The sequence below is a fragment of the Hippocampus zosterae genome, chromosome 3, assembly GCF_025434085.1.
Source record: "Hippocampus zosterae strain Florida chromosome 3, ASM2543408v3, whole genome shotgun sequence".
Classification (NCBI taxonomy): Eukaryota; Metazoa; Chordata; class Actinopteri; order Syngnathiformes; family Syngnathidae; genus Hippocampus; species Hippocampus zosterae.
This window is the reverse complement of record NC_067453.1, coordinates 18,747,283-18,775,084: the sequence shown is the minus strand read 5'-3', so window position 1 is coordinate 18,775,084 and position 27,802 is coordinate 18,747,283. Positions and strand designations below refer to the sequence as shown.

At 44.3% G+C, this 27,802-nt stretch overlaps 2 protein-coding genes across 3 annotated transcripts; both read left to right on the top strand.

Annotated features, from left to right (window-relative positions):
- The first annotated feature begins 669 nt into the window (after positions 1-669).
- On the top strand, positions 670-27,538 carry LOC127597144 (potassium/sodium hyperpolarization-activated cyclic nucleotide-gated channel 3-like). 2 transcript variants are annotated; one of them, XM_052059906.1, is made up of 9 exons: positions 670-3,684; positions 15,832-16,255; positions 17,918-17,953; positions 18,038-18,079; positions 18,327-18,545; positions 19,376-19,522; positions 20,981-21,221; positions 22,423-22,587; positions 23,134-27,538. In XM_052059906.1, the coding sequence occupies exons 1-9, from the start codon at positions 3,056-3,058 to the stop codon at positions 24,642-24,644; spliced, it is 3,414 nt and encodes a 1,137-aa protein (XP_051915866.1). In that variant the 5' UTR covers positions 670-3,055; the 3' UTR covers positions 24,645-27,538. The 2 variants fall into 2 exon arrangements, with proteins under 2 accessions (XP_051915866.1, XP_051915865.1); XM_052059905.1 differs by having other exon boundaries at positions 671-3,684; positions 17,918-18,079.
- LOC127597146 (uncharacterized) lies at positions 6,991-14,458 on the top strand. The gene is made up of 2 exons (XM_052059908.1): positions 6,991-7,645; positions 14,124-14,458. The coding sequence occupies exons 1-2, from the start codon at positions 7,094-7,096 to the stop codon at positions 14,433-14,435; spliced, it is 864 nt and encodes a 287-aa protein (XP_051915868.1). The 5' UTR covers positions 6,991-7,093; the 3' UTR covers positions 14,436-14,458.
- Positions 27,539-27,802: the final 264 nt, after the last annotated feature.

Genomic DNA, 27,802 nt, shown 5'->3' with positions numbered 1-27,802 from the left:
GAATTAATCTACTTTGTTATATTTTCATATGTAAATACTCTGTTCTTATTTGAATTGCCGAATCTAAACAACAACCGTCACTTTCCCTTCTGGTTATCCTGATGGAGTCTCTCAAATCACAACTTTTGACCAGAAGTTAGAACCCCTCTTTTTTTTTTTTTTAGTTTCCCCAACTATCTACAGAAGTTACCGCGATTGTTTTTTAAAAATTGTATTTTAAAGCCCTAAATTAGATGCGGACAGATTGAAGAGGTGACGATGAAAGCCCCGTGCATGAAAGTCCGGGGATCAAGATGTATTATCCCTTTGGGATTATGGATAAATGGAGTTGAAAAGTCAAACATTCATTATAAGAGTGGTGAGCATGCATACAGGTCGTCAGCGCACTTAACGCACACGTGTGCAGTTGTGGAGTAGACCTCATTCAAATTTTGAGCTCTTTCTGTTCGCAAAGAGGTGCCTGCAGTCTGAATAACATCGCCACAATAAATTCGCCTTTATACACCGTTCGTCTACACAGGCAAAATATTGAAACCTTAAAGGGAAGGACGGTTGAGTACTGTAAGTACATACTAGATTTTTTTTTGGTGCGGGGGGTGGTGGTGGGGGGCGGGGGGTTCTACTCTATTCTGGAACCTTCATTCAACTTGCAGTCAGTGGGGGCAAGATGTATCAACTTCAACAACAAAAAAAGGGGGGGGGGCAGAAAAAGGGACAACACAACCGTGACACAAAGAAAATCAAAACACAATTTCACTTTCATGGCTTTTGTCTAAATAAAGGGATGGCGTTCTTGTTTAAAGCTTGTGTAAGCTTTTGTTAAATTGTTAATTATTGTCATTTTATATTTAAGCATTATATTCTTTTATGATAGTTACCTTAATTATACTATGTTTAATACGTTCTGAAATATTCTTATGTTGCTTACATGTGATTGGGGAAGAAAAGAAGGTGGGTCGTTACCGGGAGGGGGAGTGTTCGTTCGAGAGTTGGGAGGCAGCCGTTGAAAAAAAAAAAAGCTGTGTTCAAACGAAGTCGTCCTCTCCTTTTTGCCCATTCTAAACGTAGAGCAATCCATCTAAAACCCACTAACCCCTCAACTTACACTTGTAATTGACGGTGTGTTTTTCCCCACCAGAATGATCAGTGCAGCATCGCTCTGTTGCTCACATTCTCAGCTGCACTCTGACAAACAGCTGTCCACGCAGCACACATGGCACAGAATTAGATGATTAAAGATCGAGTGATCTGCTTAAATGTGGAGGATTTGTTGGCAGTTTGTAAGAGACTCTATCCATTCAGTGGCACACGCCTAAAGCTGCACTATGGCCAAATTAATCTTGCCCGGTACAGTATTTTGAAATCCAAAATAAAGCAAATAAATGGGATTCAAATTCTCAAAATCTAACTACACACACAGACTTTGACGACTGATGATTATTAGTTACTTTTTGCGCACTACTGACTGATTTAAGTTTCGTATCGCATTCAACTCGTGCAATTTGACATTATTGCTGAATTAAAGGGGGAGGAGCAATCTTTTTAAGAATGTTGTGGAACCGTGAAAGACCACTACAAACACTTATGGGATGCTGGTTCGCTTAAGATTTGTTCAGATTTTGAAACTATTATTTCTCATAAAAGATCAAAATAATGGGAACAAAGTCAAACTTTACAAGCAATTTTATCGTGACAGCTCATCCTCAAATAATGTCTGCAGGGACAAATCTTGTGAACGTTTTCCTCACGTTTGCTACTATAAAGTTGCTCCAGTGTCTCTTTACCAACAAGTTGCTGCCTGACATCCGTTAATTTAGTGATTCTCAACCATGGTGCTGTGAGAGAGCCGCGATACAATTTCACCTTATTTGTACTATTTATAAATTCTATTTTTCTTTGATCCATCTGTGCGTATTGTGAGAACCAGAACATAGAAATGGTTTTCCACGAGATGTACAATTAATAGATACAGTTGCATGTTTGTGTTAATGAAATGGGCCCAGGTTTTAAGGGCCGTTACTATTGAATATTTTTAAGTCAATTTTTAATTCGCAAAAATGTCATTTTGCATCTGTGCATTACAAAATCACTCCCCCCCATTACTTTTTTTGTCAACTAATTATTGTTGTTTATTTGGTATTGTTTCGTGATTATCGAGCAATATCACATGAGAGGGTTTGATGTTGTAACCTCGCCAAACGTTTTGAAAACTGTGATCCAATTACTGGTTGGGTCTTTGCTTTCCAAAATAAAAGCAAATGTTTTGTAAATGTCCTGCTTTCATGAATGATGACAGAAATCAGAATAATTACTGTTGACTGGGTGAAATCAGACCGGTGGGACAGTTTTAAATTGAACAATAGTTCTAAAGGATGACTTAAATATTTGTTGATTAATTGGATTGTCGATAAATTCATTAATAGGTCAATTTTGACACCCCTAGATTAGACCTTTAAGTATTTTTTTTTCACAAGACTATACTTTTTATATTTTTTTGTTAGGTAGTGTGTCGTGAACAATATGCCAATATGCGCCTTTGTTCAATAAAGGTTAAGAAACAGTAAATTGTGCAAATGTACTTCATGTGGAGGCGTTTGATGGATCAGGGGAGTCAGGAAGCATGTGCCATGTGCGTGCATGCGTGCCACCACCTTGTTGCTGACACCGCGCATTTATCCCGTAGGGGGGGTGGAGACCATGCTTTGTCATTGAGGAGCTCAGTATCAGCAGCAGCAGTTGTAACATTCTTTCAGTCCTCCCGCACTTCCGATGCTCAGCACGCTGCATCCCGATGCAGTCTCATCGACACGCTGTGGATCGACACGCTTTTCCCCCTTGCCTCCTACACACACGGCGGACTTTGATTGTTGACGCATCTCCAATGTTTGGACCCGGGCTGGCGTGGCAAAGCGAAGGCACGTCCAAAGTGTCAAATACGGACCCGTCCTGCCGATGCGCCTCCTCCGCGTTTTGCTTTCGGTGGCACTCCAAGTGCATGACACCTTTATGATTCACCCCCCTGCTCCTTCCCGCTGTGCTCCGCTCCTGTAAACAAATGGAAAGGTTCCAGTGTTCCATGCGCAAGCGGCTCTACAGCCTGCCGCCAAACATCGGGCAAAGACCTTTCGCGGTGGACGAAGGAGACAGCGGCGACAAGGACACGAAGAGGAAAAGTATTGTGCTGAGACACTTGTCCTCTTTGTCTCCCGCAAGCAGTTGCAGGAGCATCGAGGAGGGCTGCACGAATGCCGCCGGGAAGACCAACTTGAACGGGGACTGTCGCCGTTTCAGGGGCAGCGTCTCTTCCATCAGCGGGCGTCATCTTACCGGGTCAGATGCGGCGGAGCAGCGGCATCTCATCCCGGAAGCGGACGCGGGTGTCGGGGACGGTTCCCCCGGAGAGCGCGGCCCGGCAACGGGGGGTCTGAGCGACGCGGCGGCCGGTCAGTCGTCCGTGTTTGACCAGACGAGTTTCATCAAGTTGGAAGGTACCGAGCAAATTATCCCCGAGGATGAGCGGCTCTACCAAGCCGGATTCATGCATCGGCAATTTGGGGCGATGCTCCAACCTGGAGTCAACAAGTTCTCTCTGCGGATGTTGGGCAGTGAGAGGGCTGTGGAGCACGAAAGGGAGCGTGTCAAATCTGCTGGATTCTGGATTATACACCCATACAGTGATTTTAGGTAATTCATGCGCAGTCCCTGAAAGTTTTACACATCTTCTGGAATTACAAATACACGTGTCGTTACAGTCTATCAAGTATAAGAAGTGTATTAAAATGAATGCATTGCTCAAAACATAATGCTTTGCATTGGTTGAAATACGAAAACAGATCATGCTTTTATTATTGTTGTGCTCGTGTGGTATAGAGCTGCACTGGTTCAAACTTAAATGAATTTTAGACGGAGCCCGGTGTGGTTTTCCATCACTGAAAACCACAATAACGGCATATTATCCAATTAGTTCAGTGTTTGTGTTTCCCCGGTCACAAAGTGTCACAATCAGATGGGCGAGCTAATACAGCGATTGTGCTTCAAGATGCCGACTGTCTAGAAAAGTGTAATCATTTCTGAAAACGACCATCGACTGAAGACTTGATCACACATACCGTAAAGGCCACTCTCGCGGGAAATGAATTCATGCCCGCTAAATGAGCTTAATAGGATCCAAAACATCTGAAAAGCACAATCGCATTCGATCAACTCTGTCTCCGCAGGAACATTTATCCCGGGTGATTCAACCAAGCAGTTTGCCCTAAAATGAAATGTTTGTATCAAACATTAAATTGCAATCCAATTGTTTTTGCGGCAGTCTTACACACTTGATAAATTTCGGCATGCCATCATGATCCTGTTTTGACATCTGACCTGAAAACTCGGACATCCTACTTTGTTGTACAGAAATGTGTGTCACTGCCGTTTTTCCTCCACTCATCTGAATTACCGGTACCTTTTTTTTAAAAAAAAATACATATATATAATTTAGTGAGACGAGTGGATTAGATTAGAGTGAATGCAGCAGGAGCTTGGAAATGGGGTAATCAAAATAGGGTAACATGACCATTCAAGATATTAGAAGCACACATCAGGCGGGATTATTACAGCACAATTAGTTTAATGGAGTGGAGATGTGGATGGGTCCCGGTGCCACCCGCAACACGCTGACATTAGACGGTCCGAAAGAGAGAAATTGGAATGGAATCAAGATACCCAGCTGTTTGTTCTGTGCTGTGTGCTAGGTGTCATGGCATCACGCTAGAACGGTACATTAGGACATGCAGCCTACCAAACAAAACTGACATAAATTGATTTAAAAAAAGACATTAAAAAGGTGAGCTCGACTGTAATATAATTTTAAGAACATTTATTGCGCAGATCTCAAAAGTCACTATCAAAACTCAGAACAGTACTGTGAAAACAAATTAGTAATACATGCATCTATTTTTGGAATAATTTTTATCCTAAAAAATAATATCCTTTTAACTTTCTTCTTTTTTATAGACAGAATATTCAATTTTGCAGTTCAATAACATTTCCTTTGTCAATACGAAAATGAATTTCAATCTTTTATAACACTCCTCATGGGTGACTTACGGAACACGGGACCATTTCTTATTAACTGTGTGTGTAATATTATTTTCAATTACATTTTTTTCTCAAGACACTTATTACATTTCCTGCTCTTTTGCTGTTCGTGTTTGCACACGCAGTTCCAGCGGGACCTCTGTGGAATGTACTCTCACTCAAGCACTTAATTCGGTCTTTCACTCTCGATAATATTGCATTATTTTAGGAAGTTTCATAATTTCCTCTGATAATTACATACCTGTCAACTTTTTGGAGCGCCAACCTCTCTAAACGACCAGAAAATCCTTATAAAGAGCAAAAAATCCTTATAACATACCAAAGCATTTTATATGTCAAAATAACGGCAGAAAAAAACCCCACGAAATGTTCAATATTTACTGTAGATCTCCTTAATACAATGTCTGGTTAATGTTTAATCATCATTCTACTTAGTGGCATTACTGTGTTCAGAGTTGTATTCCTGCGTTACTTTTTTCACCAACTCCAAATCATTTGGAGTTGGTGAAAAAAAACAACAACCGGAAATTTTCAGTATCCGTATGATTTGTGCGATACGGCCATATACGTAGGATTCACCACAAAATCCGTATGAACTATGGCTAAACCGTATGAGTTGACGGGTATGTAATTACTCCTCGACGTCATCCCATTGTAAAGGCGATACTTGAAAGAAGTTTTGTTTATTCTCGCAGTGGAGGCGAGTTGATGGAGGCTGCGATTCATTAGTTAGGGTCGAACCCACAACGGGTTGAGCAGGCTGTCGTCGAAGCTCCTTGCTAAACTTGCCATCGCTAGTTCGCCGTTACGCCGTCTTGCTTCGACCTGCCGTTTTATCGGGCAGCAGGTAGCATAAGCAGACCAACAAAACGTTTTGGGATGGTCATCAACATTGAGGAAAGAAATACTTAGAAATGGGTTCTCAGTTTTGTCATTCGTTGTGTTTTGCTGAGGCTCAAAATGCAAACTGCTTTCTAGTTTGAAGGTGTACCCAGCATGCCTTGATGGCCTTTTTTTTAAAGTTCTTACTAATCACGGTTTTGTTGTTGTTAGTTTATTCTTTCCCAAGGCTTTAGTAGTTGTTTTTATTATTAATTTTATTGTCTCTTATATTTAATTTTGCATGTAGGATGACTGTTTATGTGGCTCACTTCCTCATTTTATTGTACAGTCTTCCAAGTGATGGCAGTTGTGAGGTTCAAGAAACTTTAGTCAAAACTATGGTTCACCAAATCAAGCGTCCTCCGATAATTTTATTACATGCAGCAGAAGACGAGATACAAATGACACGTCATATTACCCAGTACTTCATCGGAATGTGAAAAACACTCTTTGTTAGCATCCGTTATTTATCTGTTTTCTATACCGCTTGTTCTCATTTGCGTCGGGGTATGCTGGAGCCAATTCCAGCTATATTTGGTTCAAACGTAGGCAACACCCTGAACTGATCTCCAGTCAGTTGCAGTGAACTTAAAGACAAAGAATAATTCACTCTCGTGGTAAACTTTAGACTGCACTTCACCAAACATGCTTGTTTTTGGAATGCGGGAAGAGTGAGAACACGCAAACACCACACAGGAAGTTCAGAGTCAACATTTATACCTGAACCTCAAATGTCAGGCAAATGTGTGAACCATCAAAATACTGCGCAGCTCCATTTTTCTGCCAACACAGAAATCAAAGCGCCCAAAAAACAAAATACCGTATTTTTCGGATTATGCGTCGCTCCGGATTATAAATCGCACCAGCCAAAAAATGCATAATTAAGAAGGAAAAAACATATATAAATCGCACTGGAGTATCAGTCGCATTTTGGGGGGAAATTTATTCTGTGGGGGGGGTGCTTCGTGGGTATGGAGTACCGAACCCCCTGATACGGGCTGTTCGGTCACTATACCACCGATGTCAGAGTTTGGTCCGCATTGCCGGCAGTAAGTCGGAGTCGTTTCCAGTGGGGGTAGGACTCCGCCAAGGCTGCCCTTTGTCGCCGATTCTGTTCATAACCTTTATGGACAGAATTTCTAGGCGCAGCCGAAGCGTTGAGGGGGTCCGTTTTGGTGGCCTCAGTATTGCATCCCTGCTTTTTGCAGATGATGTGGTGCTGTTGGCTCCTTCAAACAGGGCTGTCCAACTCTCACTGGAGCGTTTCGCAGCCGAGTGTGAAGCGGTTGGGATGAAAATCAGCACCTCCAAATCTGAAACCATGGTCCTCAGTCGGAAAAGGGTGGAGTGCCCCCTCCAGGTCGGGGGGGAGATCTTGCCCCAAGTGGAGGAGTTTAAGTATCTTGGGGTCTTGTTCACGAGTGAGGGCAGGAGGGAGCGAGAGATCGACAGGCGGATCGGTGCAGCGTCTGCTGTGATGCGGACGTTGTATCGGTCTGTCGTGGTGAAGAAGGAGCTGAGCCAAAAGGCGAAGCTCTCAATTTACCGGTCGATCTACGTCCCAACCCTCACCTATGGTCACGAGCTATGGGTCGTGACCGAAAGAACGAGATCCCGGATACAAGCGGCTGAAATGAGTTTTCTCCGCAGGGTGTCCGGGCTCTCCCTTAGAGATAAGGTGAGAAGCTCAGTCATCCGGGAGGGGCTCCGAGTCGAGCCGCTTCTCCTCCACATCGAGAGGAACCAGATGAGGTGGCTTGGGCATCTGATTCGGATGCCTCCTGAACGCCTCCCTGGTGAGGTGTTCCGGTCATGTCCCACCGGGAGGAGACCCCGAGGAAGACCCAGAACACGCTGGAGAGACTATGTCACCCAGCTGACCTGGGAACGCCTCGGGATCCCCCGGGGAGAGCTGGAAGAAGTAGCTAGGGAGAGGGAAGTCTGGACTTCCCTGCTAAAGCTGTTGCCCCCGCGACCCGGCCCCGGATAAGCGGTAGAAGATGGATGGATGGATGGATTTATTTGATAAAATCCAACACCATAAACATACATGTCATCTTGAAAGGCAATTTAAAATAAAAATAAAATAGAGAACAACAGGCTTAATAAGTGTACAGTATACTAACGTTACATGACTGACATGCCCGCTAATGTCAGTAACGACGTAACGTATTTAGTTATTCAGATAACTCTAGCATAAAGAACATGCTAACAAGTTTACCAAACTATCAGTTTCACTCCAAAGCACGAAATCCAATGAAATCTTCATCCTCGGTGTCACTTTTAAACAACTCCCCCAACTCGGGAGGTAGACGATGCGCCGCTTCCTCTTCTACGTCGCTTACGTCAGACTCATCGTCGATTTATCAACACAGGACCAGAGCGCCCTCTTGTGGTTTAATGTGAAAATAACATGTGAAATTACATAATCGTGTGTTAATAATTTCACACATAAGTCGCTCCAGAGTATAAGTCGCACCCCCGGCCAAACAATGAAAAAAAACGGTGACTTATAGTCTGGAAAATACGTTAAGTACAGTAAAAAGCAAGAAAATAGTACAATTGGGGAATTGATTCGACCAAAGTCGCCATTTTGCTAATCTGACTTCATATCCAAATGGAGTAGGCTCACACACGCATCCATCACGGCTGTGCCCTTTTTCAACCGCTGTGTCGTGAATGGCTGCTGTCTTTTATTATGACTGCGGTGGATATAGCAGCAGACGCTCTGGACTCGCTCGCATGGTAATACGATGGTGGGCCTGAGCCTCAGTCAGTACAGGTGTGTGTTAAGCCACCGAGCTGATGCAGGCTGTTACGCTTCAGCTGCAGTCTGGCAACAAGAGATAAGCATCTCCAGTACAACTGTGATCCCTTTTTATTTCAGCTGTCCCTGATTGATCTAAGCTCCTTTCACCACTTTTAAGCCTTTTTGTGTTCACTTTGCTTATAACTCCTCTCTCTTTGTGCTCTCGTGCTTTTTAACCGAGTTGCACTCTGACCCCAATCGTGCAAGATTCCTCTCCGCAGAGGTGCGCCGTCCCCACAACTGCAAGCTTTATTTTGAGCCACGTGGCAGGATCGCACCAGCTCGTTGCCTGATCTCTGTGGCTCGAATGCTGCGTGCACTGTCAGCTGATGAGCCAAGATGAGGCTCCGTAAAAGGGGGGACGGTAATGCACTGTCCCCTGCACACTTTTTTATTTTTGTGTGGTCCAGCTGTTCCGATGTTCCGCAGCGCAGTGACGTGTGCACAGCTCTAATGCTAACTACTCAACATCTGGCTGATGGGAGCTGACTTCTGGAGTTGACATGGATTCCCAGGAGATAACGGTGGATTTAGCCAGAGAGGGGATGAACAATTAGGACCACTGTGTCACTGCAGCCACAACGGGCAGATGACGGGAGTAATGCAAATGCGTTGTTTAACAGACAACTGAAGGAAGTAATGGAAAGAGGAGCAATCCTAGCATCTTGCACATGAATTAGCGCCCTCACAAGACAAAAATTTCAGCATTTGGAGTTTCTTCAAGGGAAACAACAACAAATCAAGCTTGTGAACACTATTCATTCATCCAGGTCGTGTCATTCTCAGGGCGTTGAATGGATCCCAAACGAATCGGCTCTGGACGTCTCGGAAGACATTTCGCCTCTCAACCGAGTAGGCTTCATCCGTCACGCAACAAGGTTTGGTGCAATCCTAACCAAGCCTTGTTGAATGAGCTGTCTAAATCTGCTCAGATGAAAGACGAAACGTCTTCGAAGATGACCAGAACCGTCTAGCTGGGATTGCTTCAATGTTCTGAGAGCAAGTTAATCGACATTGTTTTATTATTAAGTGACAACAAAACCCAACGATTATCATGAACGTTTGGGAACATTGCCTTTCAATATCCTCCCAATATTGAACGATACAGCTTTCGGAAATTTAGAGCTATGTTACATTAAAATTGCAAGTTGTGCCAGCAACTCAACAAATCTTTTGGACAATTTTGAGAATATTGGCCATATTTTCACTTTTAGTGGTACAACAAACTAGTTAAACCCGTCAGAATATTTTTCCCCTCTAAATTATTCCCCGCAGGTAGGGATGTCCCTCTCCGATTACGGTGATTGGAGATCGAGGCTGAACACGTGATTTTCACCTGATCGGGGCAAAAAGATGATTTGTTGTCATTTCTTGTATTTTTAAAGGTCACAAAGTGACCAAGTAATCCAAAGCTATCAAGAGTTTCTCAATAGGAACAGTAATATCTTAATATCATAGTATTAATATTATATTGTTACAATATTAATTGTTTTTGTGGGGTGGGAGGTAGCCATCAGAGTTAGTGTAAGAGTGCTGCACGCACACACACACACACACACACATATATATAGGCACCTCTGCCTGCGCACAGTGCTCCGCTTTACACTGCAGCAGAGTCTAATTTGAATTTGGAGCACTCAGGAGACACCAACGATGTGAAAACATTCATCTGCACTCTTTTTTTTCTTCTTCATGTATTGCCAACTTATCAAATGTTTTTCAAACGTGGGAGATTGCAGGAGACTAAGCAGAAACCGAGATTCACTAACCAAATGCTCCACCTTGCCCGATTTGTACCAACGGCATGAAAGTTTATACATACGTCATCATTATTGTCTTTAATTTGAAATCCTCCCTCAACAACAAGAGACACAATCACATTTTCGTAAAACCTCAAACATGGCACATTTGATTTGATTTTGTCATATTTTCATTGCTGGTGGATGGTTACCTGACAGTTGTGTGAAGTTGGTCGTTATTGCCTTGAAAGTGTTCCGAGCCCATGCGATGAACCAAACCAATCTTCTTTTCTTTTTTTTTTCTTTTTTTCCCCCCCAAGATGGCGCCCGAGTAGGCAGCCTTGTAGTAGTGCTCTTCAAGAGCCTTGCTTTTTTGTTCTTTTTTGCTGTTTTGTCTTTTGTTTTGTCACATGTTGTTTGTTGTTTCATTGTGTGGACCTGATAGGGACTGTTTTCAGCGCTTTTTGGCCACGACATTCGTCAAAGGAGCACTATCTGTGCTTGGTGGTTGTACCTTCTCGGCAGCACGCCTGTACCAGCACAGATTTTGATCGGGAGGAATGTCGGCGCCATTGACTGTCGGTGCTGGACAGACCTGGGGCGCTTGTGTTTTTTGCGCCAGTAATGGGCAGCATTTTTCACAACCCCGATTTGTTCAGTGGCTATGTCAGCGCTGTTGGACAGTCGGCGTTGGTGCGGCTGGATGGATGGCCGCTGAAGTTGAGGATGAGGAGAGAGGAGCGTTAGCGAAGAGCGCCGACGCGTATTTGGAACCGTGAGTCGCCGCTTGGAATTGAAATGGATTTCCATGGGACAGGAGAAGTGAACCAATCTCTTTTTTCATCAATGGATGCTACAGCTTCTTGTTGACTTTGAAACTTAGCTTGTAGCCGACGTGTGCACATTTTGAGCATGACGTCTCTGATCCACTGGTTAAAGGACACTTTGATTCTCTCCTCTTTCATCTCAAACCGCTTCAAACAACAAAGCGTGTGACGGAAAAGTGGTTAGAACTGCACGACTGTGTTGTGTTTATTATTTTACTTTATGTTAACTGTTTTGTTAAGCGCTTTGTTACAGCTGCCGCTGTTGTGAATGCGCTATATAAATCAGCATGTATTGTATTGTATTGTATTGTATTCATATCAAGTGAACATTATCACACAACCAGCTTCAGCCTACAAGCTTCCCACCTGTACCTAGCACATGATCACCAAAACACAGTTTCCCCTTCGGTCTTCTTTTTCTCCCGTTATCATCATTACGGATCGATTTGCTGCCATCATGAGCACTCGCCTCCTCATCGCAAGCTGCTCATACGTATTCAGACATAGATTACAGTGACGCTTGTTGACAGGAGGGCGGAAGCCTCAATTAATCAGCTCTGTTTAAAGCGAATCCTGCGGCCATCAATGTTCATCCCTCGTCAAACAAGTTGGTCTTGAGGATACGGCGTGTTAGCGCGCCCTCACATGTCACACGTGCCTTTAGGGGGTGGGGGCCGTCTTTGGGGGCTGTTGATTTGCGCTCGCCGCCGCTGGCGCAAGTGAGCAGGTGTGTCAGGCCGCCGGTTGATCGATTCGAGGTTAATTAGTTCTCCAGGATGGATTGGGCGTGCGCTCGCAAGCTCGAGATTGCATTCACGCGGAGGTTTTCCTCGGCTTGGCTGAGATGCATTGGACTGATTATTGCTGTGCTTAGTGCCGCATTTAGATTGAAATCACTCTTTCTAAAAGGTCCTTCATACATCAGCTACTTCAAGGAGAAATTTAATGCAGCGTGCAAAAACAAAAGGCCGCGTAGATATAATGACCAGAATCAATTGGCCACGCAGCTCGAGATGGAACAGAACGCGCCGGTGATGATTCCTGGAGCGGTGAGTCAGGTGTGGAAAATCTATATTTTCTTATGGGAGCAAATCAGATGGACTTTTAGTCTCCATCCTCGTGCCCTGAAGCGCAGTGTTGGACAAAAATAGAGGCAGCACATTCGCAGAGATATTCAGCAGGATATGATGCAGAAGTTGAGCAAAGTTCGACCATGTAAGCTGAAAGTATTTTTCAACAGCATACGCATTGCTTCACCGGTCGTGGCTATCTGCGAAACACCACTGCTTGAGTAATAATTTGCCCAAATCGGATACAGTCTTGTAGCAAGTGTATCTGTAAACCCCTTGACTTTCTTCATTTGTATTTTTTCAAGCCGAGCTTAATTATCAACAATGATTCCATAACCACTCTGCCATGGAACATCTGGTAGAGCAGTATTGCCGCGCGGCGAGATGATCCAATTTAACTTCATTGGTCCCAAAATATTTACAACAAATAACTTGTTTGTTCATTTTTCTATTTCAGCCCACAATTGAATGCGCTTCAACTAAAAAACAGAAAGTGCAAGAAACCTGGAATGTGTCAGATCTCAAACCCCAAACTACAAACTATACATTTTCCTCATCAGTGTGTGCCTGGCGATCAGCCAACCAAAACAAATACCGCCGCGCTTGCTTCGTTTGTTGTCCGAGAAGAGACGAGAGTTCCGGCAGGAAAACCTGTAGCCGCCTTACCATGACAATGAGCTAGCTCACAATGCCATGAGCATCTGACAGTTCCTGGCTGAGAAGAGCATCAGCGTGCTGGAGCATTTTCTCTAATTACCCAACCTGCCTCCTTGTGATTTTTTTTTTTTTTACCTCCTTCCCAAGTTATGATGGGGACAACAAGAAGACGCGATGACATAGCCGTCGAGCAATTGTGTCAAAGTCAAGGCCCGGGGGCCAGATCTGGCCCGTTACACCATTTTATGTGGCCTGCAAAAGCAAATCAAGCATGTCAAGTTCCATGACGCTTGCTAAAGTCTGAATCAACATTTCAAATTGTCATATGTAATCCACAATAACAGTCATTCTTCTTGACTTCTGATTGTAAAATTAGTTATTCATCAATTTGTTGTGCACTAGTATTTAATATGTGGAGGGTATTAAACATTGATATGGTTTCCCAAAATTCATAACGGCCCTCCAAGGGAAACAGTAACTACAATGTGGCCCGCGGCAAAAACGAGTTTCACACCCCTGCCATAGAGGATCCCGGAAGAATCCTTTTGAGGCATGCATGATAATGTGGCATGCAAAGAAGGCTTGGAAATGTGTTAGAGGGGAACATTTCACATTTGTAGCTTCAATTTGAAATATATCTTTTGTGGCGGCAGTCACAACGTAATGGCCAGATTTCAATACAATACATGCTGAAACCATGGTCCTCAGTCGGAAAAGGGTGGAGTGCCCCCTCCAGGTCGGGGGGGAGATCTTGCCCCAAGTGGAGGAGTTTAAGTATCTTGGGGTCTTGTTCACGAGTGGGGGTAGGAGGGAGCGGGAGATCGACAGGCGGATCGGTGCAGCGTCTGCTGTGATGTGGACGTTGTATCGGTCTGTCGTGGTGAAGAAGGAGCTGAGCCAAAGGGCGAAGCTCTCAATTTACCGGTCGATCTACGTTCCAACCCTCATCTATGGTCACGAGCTATGGGTCGTGACCGAAAGAACGAGATCCCGGATACAAGCGGCCGAAATGAGTTTTCTCCGCAGGGTGTCCGGGCTCTCCCTTAGAGATAAGGTGAGAAGCTCGGTCATCCGGGAGGGGCTCCGAGTCGAGCCGCTTCTCCTCCACATCGAGAGGAGCCAGATGAGGTGGCTTGGGCATCTGATTCGGATGCCTCCTGAACGCCTCCCTGGTGAGGTGTTCCGGGCATGTCCCACCGGGAGGAGACCCCGAGGAAGACTCAGGACACGCTGGAGAGACTATGTCACCCAGCTGGCCTGGGAACGCCTCGGGATCCCCCGGGGAGAGCTGCAAGAAGTAGCTAGGGAGAGGGAAGTCTGGGCTTCCCTGCTAAAGCTGTTGCCCCCGCGACCCGGCCCCGGATAATCGGTAGAAGATGGATGGATGGATGGATGGATGGACATGCTGATTTATATAGCGCTTTCACAACAGCGGCAGCTGTAACAAAGCGCTTAACAAAACAGTTAACATAAAGTCAAATAATAAACACAACACATAACATAAAACACGGACAGTCATGCAGTTCTAACCACTTTTCCAACACACGCTTTGTTGTTTGAAGCAGTTTGAGATGAAAGAGGAGAGAATCAAAGTGTCCTTTAACCAGTGGATCAGAGACGTCATGCTCAAAATGTGCACACGTCGGCTACAAGCTAAGTTTCTAAGTCAACAAGAAGCTGTAGCATCCATTGACGAAAAAAGAGATTGGTTCACTTCTCCTGTCCCATGGAAATCCATTTCAATTCCAAGCGGCGACTCACGGTTCCAAATACGCATCGGCGCTCTTCGCCAACGCTCCTCTCTCCTCATCCTCAACTTCAGCGGCCATCCATCCAGCCGCACCAACGCCGACTGTCCAACAGCGCCGACATAGCCACTGAACAAATCGGGGTTGTGAAAAATGCCGCCCATTACTGCCGCAAGAAACACAAGCGCCCCAGGTCTGTCCAGCACCGACAGTCAATTGCGCCGACATTCCTCCCAATCAAAATCTTTGCTGGTACAGGCGTGCTGCCGAGAAGGCGGAACCACCAAGCACAGATACTGCTCCTTTGACGAATGTCGTGGCCAAAAAGCGCTGAAAACAGTCCCTATCAGGTCCACACAATGAAACAACAAACAACATGTGACAAAACAAAAGACAAAACAGCAAAAAAGAACAAAAAAGCAAGGCTCTTGAAGAGCACTACTACAAGGCTGCCTACTCCGGCGCCATCTTGGGGGGAAAAAAAAATTCAATTCAAATTCAAAACATTTCAATTCCCGACCAAATTTGGGTGTAAATTGAGACAAGATCTTCATTATTTCAGTTTGAATACTTTTGTGCCATCTTTGTGAGATTTTCCTTTTGTAAAACACATCCTTTGTCTCAACAAAAGTTGCCAAACTCGGAACGATATGACACTGTTCAATTTAGTGCCATTACTTTCCATGCCTCACAACATAGGAAGCAGTTCTTGGATCTGCTACAGAAGTCATATCTTATTTGTCGATGAAATGTATACCGCACCAGCTTTGTGGATTCACTGTCTACTGTTATACTGAATAGCATTGAAGTTTTTGAAAATACATATGTACTATGAAACTAAAAGTTTCCACTTGTTTATCTCTCCCTCGGTCTGAAATCAAATCTTGAAGAATTACAAAACCTTGAAATCATCTATCTGACTCGCAAAAGTTCGACGCATCGTTTTCCCTGCTGCCAATAACGTGTTCAAACGGTTTCCCACGCGGGCTGCGTGGGTGTTTTTGTCTGTTTTAGATTCTACTGGGATCTGACCATGCTGCTTCTGATGGTGGGAAACCTCATCATCATCCCCGTGGGCATCACCTTCTTTAAGGACGAGCACACGCCGCTCTGGATCGTCTTCAACGTCGTCTCTGACACTTTTTTCCTGATGGACCTGGTCCTCAACTTTCGCACGGGTATCGTCAAAGAGGACAACACGGAGATCATTCTGGACCCGCAAAAGATCAAGATCAAGTACTTGAAGAGCTGGTTTGTGGTGGATTTCATCTCCTCTATACCCGTGGACTACATCTTTCTCATCGTAGAGACTCGCATTGACTCGGATTTTTACAAGACTGCGCGAGCGCTGAGGATCGTGCGCTTCACCAAAATCCTCAGTCTGCTTCGCCTGCTACGCCTCTCCAGACTCATCCGCTACATCCATCAGTGGGAGGAGGTACACCGAACACAAATTGACTGTAATGAATGATAAACTGTATTTCCCCCCCTCACCTACCGATTAGTTAGTTACACCCAGCGGTGCCGTAACGGAGGGAAAAGTACAGCCCGGACTGAGATTGTTTTCTTGAGCTCAGCGTCCCTCGCTACGCCACTGTGTGTGCACCCGCACTAGAATGAGACCCCAACCCCTCCCCCCGAAAAAAATCAGTCTGAGACTGTTGGTCATATTAGTATGAAGTGCCTTTGGTGTCCTCATCAGAATCGCAATGTTATCACCAACTGTGACAAAATAATGAAGCTCACACATTTTATTGTAAGTGGCCAAACATTTTCACACATGCCAGTACATTGCTAAGTCTCTTAAGATCGGTTTTCTTCATTTTCCCTATTTTATTTTTCATTAGGTACACAGTATGTGATTTTTGGCATGTCCCACACATTATGGCACAGGTGTCAAAGTCAAGGCCCGGGGGCCAGATCTGGCCCGCCACGTCATTTTATATGGACCGCGAAAGCAAATCAAGCATGTCAAGTTCCATGATGCTTGCTAAAGTCTGAACCAAAATTTCAAATTGTCATATGTAATCCACAATAACAGTCATTATTCTTGACTTCTGATTTAAAAAGTCAGTAGTTATTAATCAATTTGTTGTGCACTGTGCATGTAATATGTGGAGAGGATTAAACATTTATACCGTTTCCCAAAATTCATAGCAGCCCTCCAAGGGAACCCTAACTTCAATGTGGCCCGCGACATGAGTTTGACACCCCTGCATTATGGGATAGGTGCATAGTCAATATTTACATATTTTGTAATTTTTAAAATGATACAATGTGTATCACTCGATGTTGTCAAATTTACCATTTTGAATCTGTCATCAGGAAATATCAAAGGATTAAATATCTCATCTGAAAAAAATATTTGCTAAACATTACACAGTCAGCTTGCGAATTAAATCATCAAGTGAAGGTCCACAATGTGATTATAAGATGCTAACATTAGCTTAAATTGAACACACACCCACACAAAAAGTGCAGATAGTCGAGCAATATGTATTTATAGCAACATCTCTACTTAATACAAATGAATATGAAGTTCACTGGAAAATCTCAATTTTTTGAGGGGTAAAATGAGGAAGACTGTCTTTTTATTTTGGCACAATTGTCCGTGTTAGTGCAACAGTGCAAAACTGCAATAGAGATTACATTTGCCTCGTATGTATTGTTATTGCCATCAATTTCTGAAATTCTTTACAATATAAAGTATTTTTTAAACATTAATAAGTCAGTATTGTATGTCGAGTACTCTGAGACTTAAAAACAAACTGGCACATTTATTTCAGAATAATTTTCCCCAACACCTTTCAATTCACATACTTATCGTCAGGCTGCATTTCCCATGGGACAATAATATTGGTGGCAGGTTATTACGCAATAATGTACTAGCCTTTTGTTCTCTACAGAAGATTAAGAGCACTATGGTCCGCTATAGGACAACTGTCGCCATTGGCATACAGAGAAAAGAACAGACTCCATTTTGCAAATCCTCTCATTGCATGAGTGAGAATTCCAATTTCATAGATCTATTTATGAAGAGATATTCATCACATTGTTTCACGTCCATTAATGATGATAATGATGTGTGTGTGTGTCTCAGGTTTTCCATATGACCTATGACCTGGCCAGTGCTATGGTGCGTATCATGAACCTGATTGGTATGATGCTGCTGCTGTGTCACTGGGACGGCTGTCTGCAATTTCTGGTTCCCATGCTTCAGGACTTCCCTCCCGATTGTTGGGTCACTCGAAATAAGATGGTGGTAGGTTTTTGTTTTTATTCACAAGCTTCTCAGACCAAACACATTGACAGAAAAAAAAGGATTGTGATGCATACGGGTGACAGGCTGTCATTTTGTACCTGGTCCTTAAGTTGTGACCTACCTAATTTTTATATTACTGTATGTAGCAGCTACATGATGTGCTACATTGTAGCACATAACTAAAGTTTTGCTTGTACCAACTAACCCGAGGACATAAAATGCTGACATCATAATTTTCCCCCTCCAGAATGACACGTGGGGTCAGCAATATTCTTACGCTCTCTTCAAAGCCATGAGCCACATGCTGTGCATCGGTTACGGGCTGTACCCGCCCATAGGAATGGCCGACGTGTGGCTCACCATCCTCAGCATGATTGTGGGCGCAACCTGCTTTGCCATGTTTGTGGGGCACGCCACTGCACTCATTCAGTCACTGGACTCCTCCAGGAGGCAGTACCAAGAAAAGGTAGGAGACCACTAGTCGGCAATGCACCGTAATGACTTTTCAGGTCAAAGAGATGAAATATTGAGGATAGATGTGAGACCGCAGTTTTTGCGGTGGTGGGTATGTGCGTGGCTTACACTGACCTCTACACAACAGAGAAATACATTCACTGCACACTCTTTTGGTCATGAAAAGTGACATTTATCTGCTATAATAGTTATCGTTCTTTGCGGAGGATAACAAATCTATGCCTTTGATATATTTGTTATAGTATTTCCCATTATGTGTGAGCATTTACGGATTTAAATGTAAAGTTATGTTTGTTTTCAAGACACAACATATTTCTCTCACCCCTTTGCTCTAGTTTGCCAGTAGACTTCAACTGGGAATGGCAATAAACAGCTTGAAGCCTTTCAAAAGAGATTTTCACTGTCTGCCAAACTATGAATGAAGTCATATCTGGGCGTAAAAAAAAAAAGTGGTCACTCGTATCTCAACGCAGAAACGGTCGGCAGATAGTGCAAGGTAGACCTACAGCAGAACAAAAACAAATATAGGTCGGATCCATTTTCCATCCGTGGTGTTTTGCAGCAAGAGTACATGGTTGAAGGACACAGTAGTTAATAACATTAGCCGCAGCCTACAGAGCACCGCTTGTATTTGTCAGATGGGGCAGAGGCCCGAACCTACACCCTGGACAAGGTTTCACAGATGGCCTAACCGTTCCTGAGCCAACGCATCAAACAGATTAATTATCATATTACATTTGTCGTGACTTTGCGTTTCGCTTTTGGATTATCATTGCTGCTTGTCTTCATATTTGTCTCATTGTATTTCAATTGTGGTCGCAGTACAAACAGGTGGAACAGTACATGTCCTTCCACAAGCTGCCCGCGGACATGCGTCAGAGAATCCATGACTACTACGAGCACCGCTACCAGGGCAAGATGTTTGACGAAGAGAGCATTTTGGAGGAGCTGAATGAACCGCTGCGAGAGGTCAGAAGTAATCTGCTTTGGGGATTTTCACTTCCTGTATGACTGCTACTGGGTCCTAAATACAGTATGTTGATTGCATTGGAAATGTCATCACATGACAGTTGACATTCACTTTCACCACCACTATCACCATGTAGGCTGTCTCAATATTTGAAATGTCCTTTAACTTTGGTGGGAAATATACAAAATAATAAATAAATAAGTATATTTGTGATTTTGCAGCCTGGTGTGCAGAGGTACAGTGCAGAGGTTCAATTCCAGTTCTGGTCATGGGTTCGATCTCGGTTCCCGCCTTCCTGTGTGGAGTTTAGATGTTCTCCCCAGGCCTGCGTGGGTTTTCTCCGGGTACTCCAGTTTCCTCCCACATTCCAAAAACATGCATGGCAGGCTGATTGAGCACTCTAAATTGTCCCTAGGTGTGAGTGTGAGCATGGATGGTTGTTCGTCTGTGTGTGCCCTTTGATTGGCTGGCAACCGGTTCAGGTACTACCTACACCCCCAGCACCCTCCGCGACCCGTGTGAAGATAAACGGATCGGAATATGAATGGATGGTTCGATTTAATGATTTAATTATTTTTACTTCGTGCACCTGAACAGATAAACTAAACAGTGATCCCGATGGCTCTAAATGGCCTGCACACAATTTTTTCACCATGTTTACAATCATGCAATCTCATTAGGAGATGCAAGAGCTCATTAAGCGAGTGCTACTATTCACACAGCTTTCATAATGACTGCAAACGTATCAACTGTATGGCATGCAAATGCCTCGCCGATTGTGCCTCATTCAAGAGAGCAGAAGCACAAAAGCACTCGCACTCCGTAGTCAAGTCAAGTTAAATTTATTTATATAGCCCTTAATTTAAAAAAAAAGTCTCAAAGGAATTCATACACCCGCAGTTCACAAATAGTAACGCCATCCCTTGATCTTAACCCGACAGGCGGGCATGGAAAAAAAAAGTGGAAAAATGAAAAACCTTGAGAAGGGGCCACACATGGGGGAATCTCACTTCCAGGATGATCAGGCTGCAATGGATGCCGATTGGGCAAAATTTTAACACGATGTGGTGCAATAGTATATTAGTTCGAATAGTGCAAGTGTCTATGTAGTACTCTGTACTTAAGTAAAAATATAAAAGTGCACATTCTGAAATGTAAGTACAAAAGTAAAAGCGATTTCCTTTAACCGTCAGTTGTATGCTTCTTTGGGTAGCTTTGTAGCAAGGAAAAAAAACAACAACAACAACCTTGTTGTTGTTATTCTTTGATTAACTTGGTGCTCGTACCGAGAATAAAAGCCACCATGTAGAAAGTACAGATATCTGTTTTCAAATGAAGGGAGTAAAAATAAATAGCAGTCAGAAAATAGATGTTCTTATTGTAAATGTACTGTATTCTTACTCATCAAGTACAGTGTCCAACTATTTGTACCGCTTGACTTCCCGCCGCTACTGCAGGAGATCATCAACTTTAACTGCCGTAAACTCGTGGCCTCAATGCCTCTGTTTGCCAACGCCGATCCCAACTTTGTCACCTCCATGCTGACCAAACTGCGCTTTGAGGTCTTCCAGCCAGCCGACTACATCATCAGAGAGGGAACCATCGGCAAGAAAATGTACTTCATTCAGCATGGGGTTGTCAGCGTCCTGACCAAAAACAGCCAAGACACCAAGCTGTCAGATGGCTCTTATTTCGGAGGTAATCTCCCCCACACAACGGGCCATTTAATGCATACTAATACAACCCCTGGCTGGCGGCGGTTCACTGATGTGAAGAAGTGGTAATAGTCTGCCTTGTTCTGATTTATTTTGCTCAGGCACTCAGCAGATTAACTTCCCGCGCACTATTGCGGCTCGGAAAAAATTGTCCACATCATCTCCTTAAAAGGGGCTCGGGACTAAGAGCGGCAGAGATTGTTTGATCTCTGCTTCCATCTGTGGGGTTTCCCCCTTTTTTATCACAATATTCTACAGCTGAATTGTATTTATTTACTTATATGTTTTGATGCGATGGGACATACTGTATCAATGACAGTTTCACTATTTCATCAGTCAGGTATAATTTGAAAAAAACCTAATAAATCAAAGTTAAACCTTTTAGAGGGAATCCATGTTACCGGTGGTCAAATTGCAAGTGAAAACGTGTTTGGACAAATACACGGACGATGAATTCTGTCAGCAGTCCCCATGTGTTCATCTGACTAGAATATATTAAATCAATATTCAGGACAGCAAAGTGCGAGCGTGAGAGACGGTGTGTGTTTGTGTCTATATATCCTCAATATGTCTACCCTTAAAAATATGTCGACCCCCCCCCCCCCCCCCCCCCCCCAAATGGCGCTTTATTTAATTTTTCTGATCTGGCACGACAGATTAGGTCAGGACAAACTGTAAGCTGCAGAAATTGCATTAAGTGCTCCATCTGTGGAGTTCAGAGGCAGCGCTCTTCGTTTTCATCAGCGACCTCTTGCTGAAACCTTTTTGCCAAATTTATTTGATTTTGTTTCCGGAATGAGAAAACACTTCGATATTTTCTCTTTTTATATTTTTATCCTATTTTTATGAATCATCTCCAAAACTGTATTTACATGATAAAAACGGTCCTAATATTTTTAATAATAGTCAAATATTCCTAATATTTTTAAGAATAATCAAACATCACATTTTTATCAGTCACTACGGTATATAAATTGCATCAGTCAAAAAATGCAGTAGAAAAAAAAAGCCTTTAAGTCACCCTGAAGTATTAGATGCTTTTTTGCGGAGGAAATTTACAGAAATCAAGACAAAGAACAGTGGAGCTCAAACTTGAACCCAAAATAGAACTAGATGGCAAACGCATTAAACACACTGTACCTTTAAGTTGGGTGAATAATATATTTTTCCCACACTCTCTGCAGAGATTTGCCTGTTGACCCGAGGCAGAAGGACCGCGAGTGTGCGAGCAGAGAACTACTGTCGCCTCTACTCTCTGTCGGTCGACAACTTCAACGAGGTACTGGAAGAATATCCAATGATGAGGAGAGCGTTCGAGACGGTGGCCCTCGACCGGCTGGACCGCATCGGTGAGAACTTTGGGGATAAAGATTCCAGTGCATTTAAGGCTTTTGACCCTTATGCTACGGTAATTTAGAACCTGCCATGCAGTCCTTATATTGATCAGGAGTGATATTTTGACTTATTGTATGATTTGTTTTTTCCCCAGCCATTTTATATATATATATATATATATATATATATATATATATATATATATATATATATATATATATATATATATATATATATATATATATATATATATATATATGTAATTTAAATATATATATATTTTGCTTTGTGTTGCAAGCCAAAAAGGTGTGGTACAAACAAGCTTCAGATATGTTTCCAGTTGAGCCAAGTGTGGGAAAGAAAGGGAGCAATTACTTCAATGCTCTCTCCTGTCCCAAAAACACCACAGTGTGTTTAATAAGTTTAACAAAAAATCACATTGTAGTGTAAAATGTAAACATGAAAACCATAATAAAAGCAATTAGAGGCTGCCCGTTTGAAACACACCGAGGTCATCTCCAGCCGTGCATTTCTAGTTCTTCTTCCTCTTTTAACAACAGGGAAGAGAAACTCCGTTCTTCAGCATAAAGTCCAACATCACCAAAGTTCTGGCACGTTAAACCTGCAAGAGAGCGAGATCATCCAAAGGATAGTGCAGCATGACCGAGACATGGCCCAGTGCACGAGACTGAACCAGACCAGCAACACACAGATCTTGAACATCCCACCCGCACCTTCGTCACCCACCCCGGTCATCTGGGCCCCTCTTCTTCAGGGTCCGCTCCAGGCCGCTGCCGCCACCACGCCATTGGCACTGGCTTTGACTCACCATTCCCAGCTGCCCCACATCCTCTTTCATCATCCTCTCATCCCTGGCTCCCTAAAAGACCCAATGAGCCATCCAAAGAGAACCCACCCTGGATCACTGCCATCTAGCGTCTGTAGCTCAGTGGCCAATTCTCCCGTGGGTTCAACTAAATTCCGCACAGAGGTTGAGACTCCCACTCTGGCCTCCATGACAGCACCACATCTCTCTACAGGGCCCTCGCCTACTCTTACATCCCGGCCCATCATCACCGGCAGTCTGCAGCCCCTGCCCCCTCCCACTCAGGCGACCCACCTTCCTCCCCACTCGGGCTTGGCCTCAGTCTTCCCCCTCAGCCAAGCCGCCGTCTCCTGCACTTGCACTGCACAACTCCACCCGCAGCCCTTCCACGGAGCCATGACCACCCCGCCCCATCCAATCAGTTTGCTCCAGCAGGAGGAGATGGTAGGGCTCGCGGGGAAATTCCCGGCCCCCTCCTCTTACTCCATAAGTCCTCTGGTCTCCAGCTCTGTCAGCCCGACTCTCAGCCAGCTGCAGCAGAGCTCTCATGCCATCACACAGCAGATGGGGTCATGTCATGGCAGCGCAGGGAGGATCACCAGCAGTGTGAACTTCCCACTATTTCCCATCATCACCAGCACACAGTCCTTCGGTAGGACATCTGCAGGCAGAGACGCGGCCACAGCCTCTCTGGCACAGCACAGCCTGGCGGGGCTCCATTCGGTTTTCTTGCCGCAGGTTCTTCCCGAGCAGTCCGCCCTCGCTTCCCTGACGCAGTACGGCTCAGCGGAAGCTTCGCCTTGCTACACTCCTCCTCTCCACAGTCCCGGCTTACAGAGCCCTGTGAAGGGAAGGACAGTTTACCAAAGCGAGCCACCCGGGCCCAAGAACTCTCACAACCCTCTTATAGGTCAGACCTCGTGCCCAGCCAAGGTGGCATTTACCATCAGGGAGAGCAGCGACTCACCAGCCGAGCTCTTTACGCAGGAAATAAAGACCATCTCAGGCTCTTACAGTTCTTTACACCATACACAAGACAGACTTTTGACGATCACCTCAGGGGGGGCAACAGGCTCCTTCTCCTCCCCTGACGCATCCACTAAACCCCAGGCCACGATTGCGGGTGACACCACCGCTGTCACCTGGACATATTCAGGACTTGAACCTCAGAACCAGTTTCTATCTGTAAATTCTAAAAGGTTAGAGAGCCAACACAACCAGTCGAAACTTCCCTCAAGCTTGTGAGGCTCAGACGCACCCTCCTTTCATCAACACAACTCAAGACTCTCCACTCGTGCATCTCTTTTTACTCCCCACTTTGCTCCTTTGAACATAGGAGGGTGTGTGATTCTTATCTGATTGTGGATTTCCACCACAGAATGTATGACTGACTGGTGAGAATGAACTGTTTCTTCAGCATATTTCTCCTTAAAATAGAGCAATAAAGCCCATTTTGTGGGTAAATAGCACCTAATGGAAATAAGAATTTATCAATTTATCTTTGAAGTGTAGACACAAAATGTGATTCTTCCAGCTGTTTAGCCCTGTTTTCTTCGCTACCTTTTGTCTCCACTTATTTACAGCTTTGTCAAGTTTGATGAAACCCCCAGAAAATATTGTTCTTAAAAAAAGTGTCCCCTCTTCTCAGCTATGAATGCAAAGTTAGTCTAAAGACAACTCAAGGGGCATCGTTGGACTCAAACTTGCTCATGGTGGATGTTGGACATTGTCAAGGATCCATCGAATGCACATACTGTATGGAATTCCTAGCACATATGTGGGGTAGACACTTTCCAGGTTGCTGACCCATCTGGTCATCTTATCTCTGCTTGCTGTTTGTGGATGATGTTTGACTTTAAGGGCTTTTGGGGGGGGGAATTTGCAACCACATTGAGGAACAAGTAATCCAAATGTGGAAGCCATGGTTCTTGGAACAGAATGAATTACCCCATGTGAGTTAGGAGGGAAGTCCTACCTCAGATGGAGGGCATCAAAGTCTTGTAATGAAAGATGTCAAATGTGTCCTGAGCTCGACTGATAGATTGAGGATGCGGTCTTTGTACCGGTGTGTCCTCGTGAGGAGAGATTTGAGTCTACCGGCGAAGCTCGCTATTTACCTGTCAATCTACATTTCCCCTTTCACCATTGGTCACAAGATTTAGGTAGCGACCGAAAGAGAGAGAAAGTGTAGGTACAAATGTCTGAAAGAGGTTTCCTATGCATGGTGTTGCAGCATATTCGGGAGGAGCAGTGTGGCTTTCCCCTGGCCGTGGGACAGTGGACAGACCCCGTCAGCAGGGTTCTGGCACTTAGCCAGCCAACCTACTTGTGCTTTGTGGACTTATAGAAGGTTTCACCCATGTCCTATAGAGGATCCTGCGACAGTATGGGGCCCAGAACGCCATAATACGGGCTGTTCAGTCCCTGTAAGACCAGTATCAGAGTTTGGTCAACATTCTAGACAGTTAACAGTATTTCCAGTTAGGGTTGGACTCTGCCAAAGCTGCCCTTTATCATTGAATCCATTCATAACATTTATGGACAGAATGCTTTTTGCAGATGAGGTGATTCTGTTGACTCTGTCAAATAGGGATTTTCACCTCTCACAGAAGCTGTGGTGATTCTCTCAATCTTTGGGTCGTGACCGAAAGAGCAAGATTACGGACACAAGCGGCCAAATTAGATTTCCTCCGCATTGGTGTCTGGTCTCTCCCTTGGAGATAGAGTCATCCAGGAGGGGTTCGGGGTAAGCTGGTGCTTCTCCTGCGCCTCCTCCTTCATCTGCGCCTCCTGGCCGCCTCCCGGGTGAGGTGTTCTGAGTACTCGCCGATAGCAGGCCCCAGACACGCAAGGCCTCAGAACCCGCTGTAGAGACTGTCTCTGGACTGGCATGGGAACGTCTCTGGATTCTCCTGGAAGAGCTGGCGCAAGTGGCTGGGTTTAGGAAAGTCAGATCTTCTCTGCTTAGGATCTTTCCGCCGCAACCTGACCTCGGATAAGTGGAAGAAACTGTGTGGATGGTGTCCGAGCTCAACCTTAGTGAGAGAACTCCAAATTCTGTGTCCCCCCTGGAGGCCGCCATGACCAACCATGAGGAGATCCTACAAGAGAACTCTGATGTCCTGGAGGGATTGTCTGTCACAGCGACCCGAGAATGCCATTTGGCCCTTTTGAGGAAGGGAGGGAAGGTGTTGACCAGTGACAAGTCTGGACACCTCTGCTTAGACTACTGACCTTGCAATGAAACTGGATAAATGGATGTTCTTATTTGTATGTCTTCCAAAGTGTTTCAGCAACACTGCACAGCAGAACAGGGCACAGAAATCTGATCATGTTTGCCAAAGTAGTGAATGTAATGTTTGTCTACCTGGGTGGACCATGTAGGTCATCAGGAAGATTATCCTGAGTGAAAGAGGCGGCTTGGTTGTCACTTCGTTGTCCTATTGCAACCTTTTTCAGAGGACAGTTGGGACATCTAAGCCATGCTTTTTGTACATCAGGTCTTTTATGGCCATGAACGAGTACTGTGAATTGTTAGGATGTAATTAGGAGCGACACGGCAGATGTGAATGTTGCACCAGTCAAAGGGCTAAAAGCAATTACTTGGGAAATGTGATGAACAACAAACACCGATGGGTCACATTGCTATACATTTACCTCTTTTTCATTGTATCTCATCGAATCACATCACGAACCGAATCCTCTTTTGTGTTAATAACTCCATGTTGCTTAATGGCACCTTGCTGTCAAGAACTCGCGATCAGTCATGGCTGGGCATCCTCGGCGTCGATTAGCTGCCTGGTTTGTGGATCTTGAGGATGAGTCCTGTTGCGACTGTGTGACGCTTTGGGTCACTAAGCAGCCTCTGCCGGTGGACTCGATCAATCCCTCATTACTATTCTCATCCAAGCCCACAACACCAGAGGCATGAGTGCAGCTTGACTAGAAGGTTACCGTGGGTGCAAGGTGTGCATTTTCCTCGGAAGGTCAGTCATCCATTTCTATATTCAATATTCGTTGTTGTTTTTGATGCCTTTGACGTCGGAGGATTTCATCTCTTATGTGCATAGAGTATGTGAGCTCTATCTTATTATTTTCGGTATGGAATCCAATGCAATAAATGATTAGCTGCTCAATGATGCTTGTTCTTACTGTTGCCTTATTTACAGAAGCAGAATATGACACAGTGAAGTTTTTAAATACATGATTACAACATCAGGTATGCTAGACTTTATATTCCATATTAACAAACCCTGAATTCCAGAAAAAAAGGCCAAAAAAGCCAACATTTTGTTCATATCACATGGGATGATATCAATTCATATCTTAAGGCACCACTGTACATCTATCTCAACATTGAATGATAAAATTGCACATGATATTGCACCACATTGATCATTGGA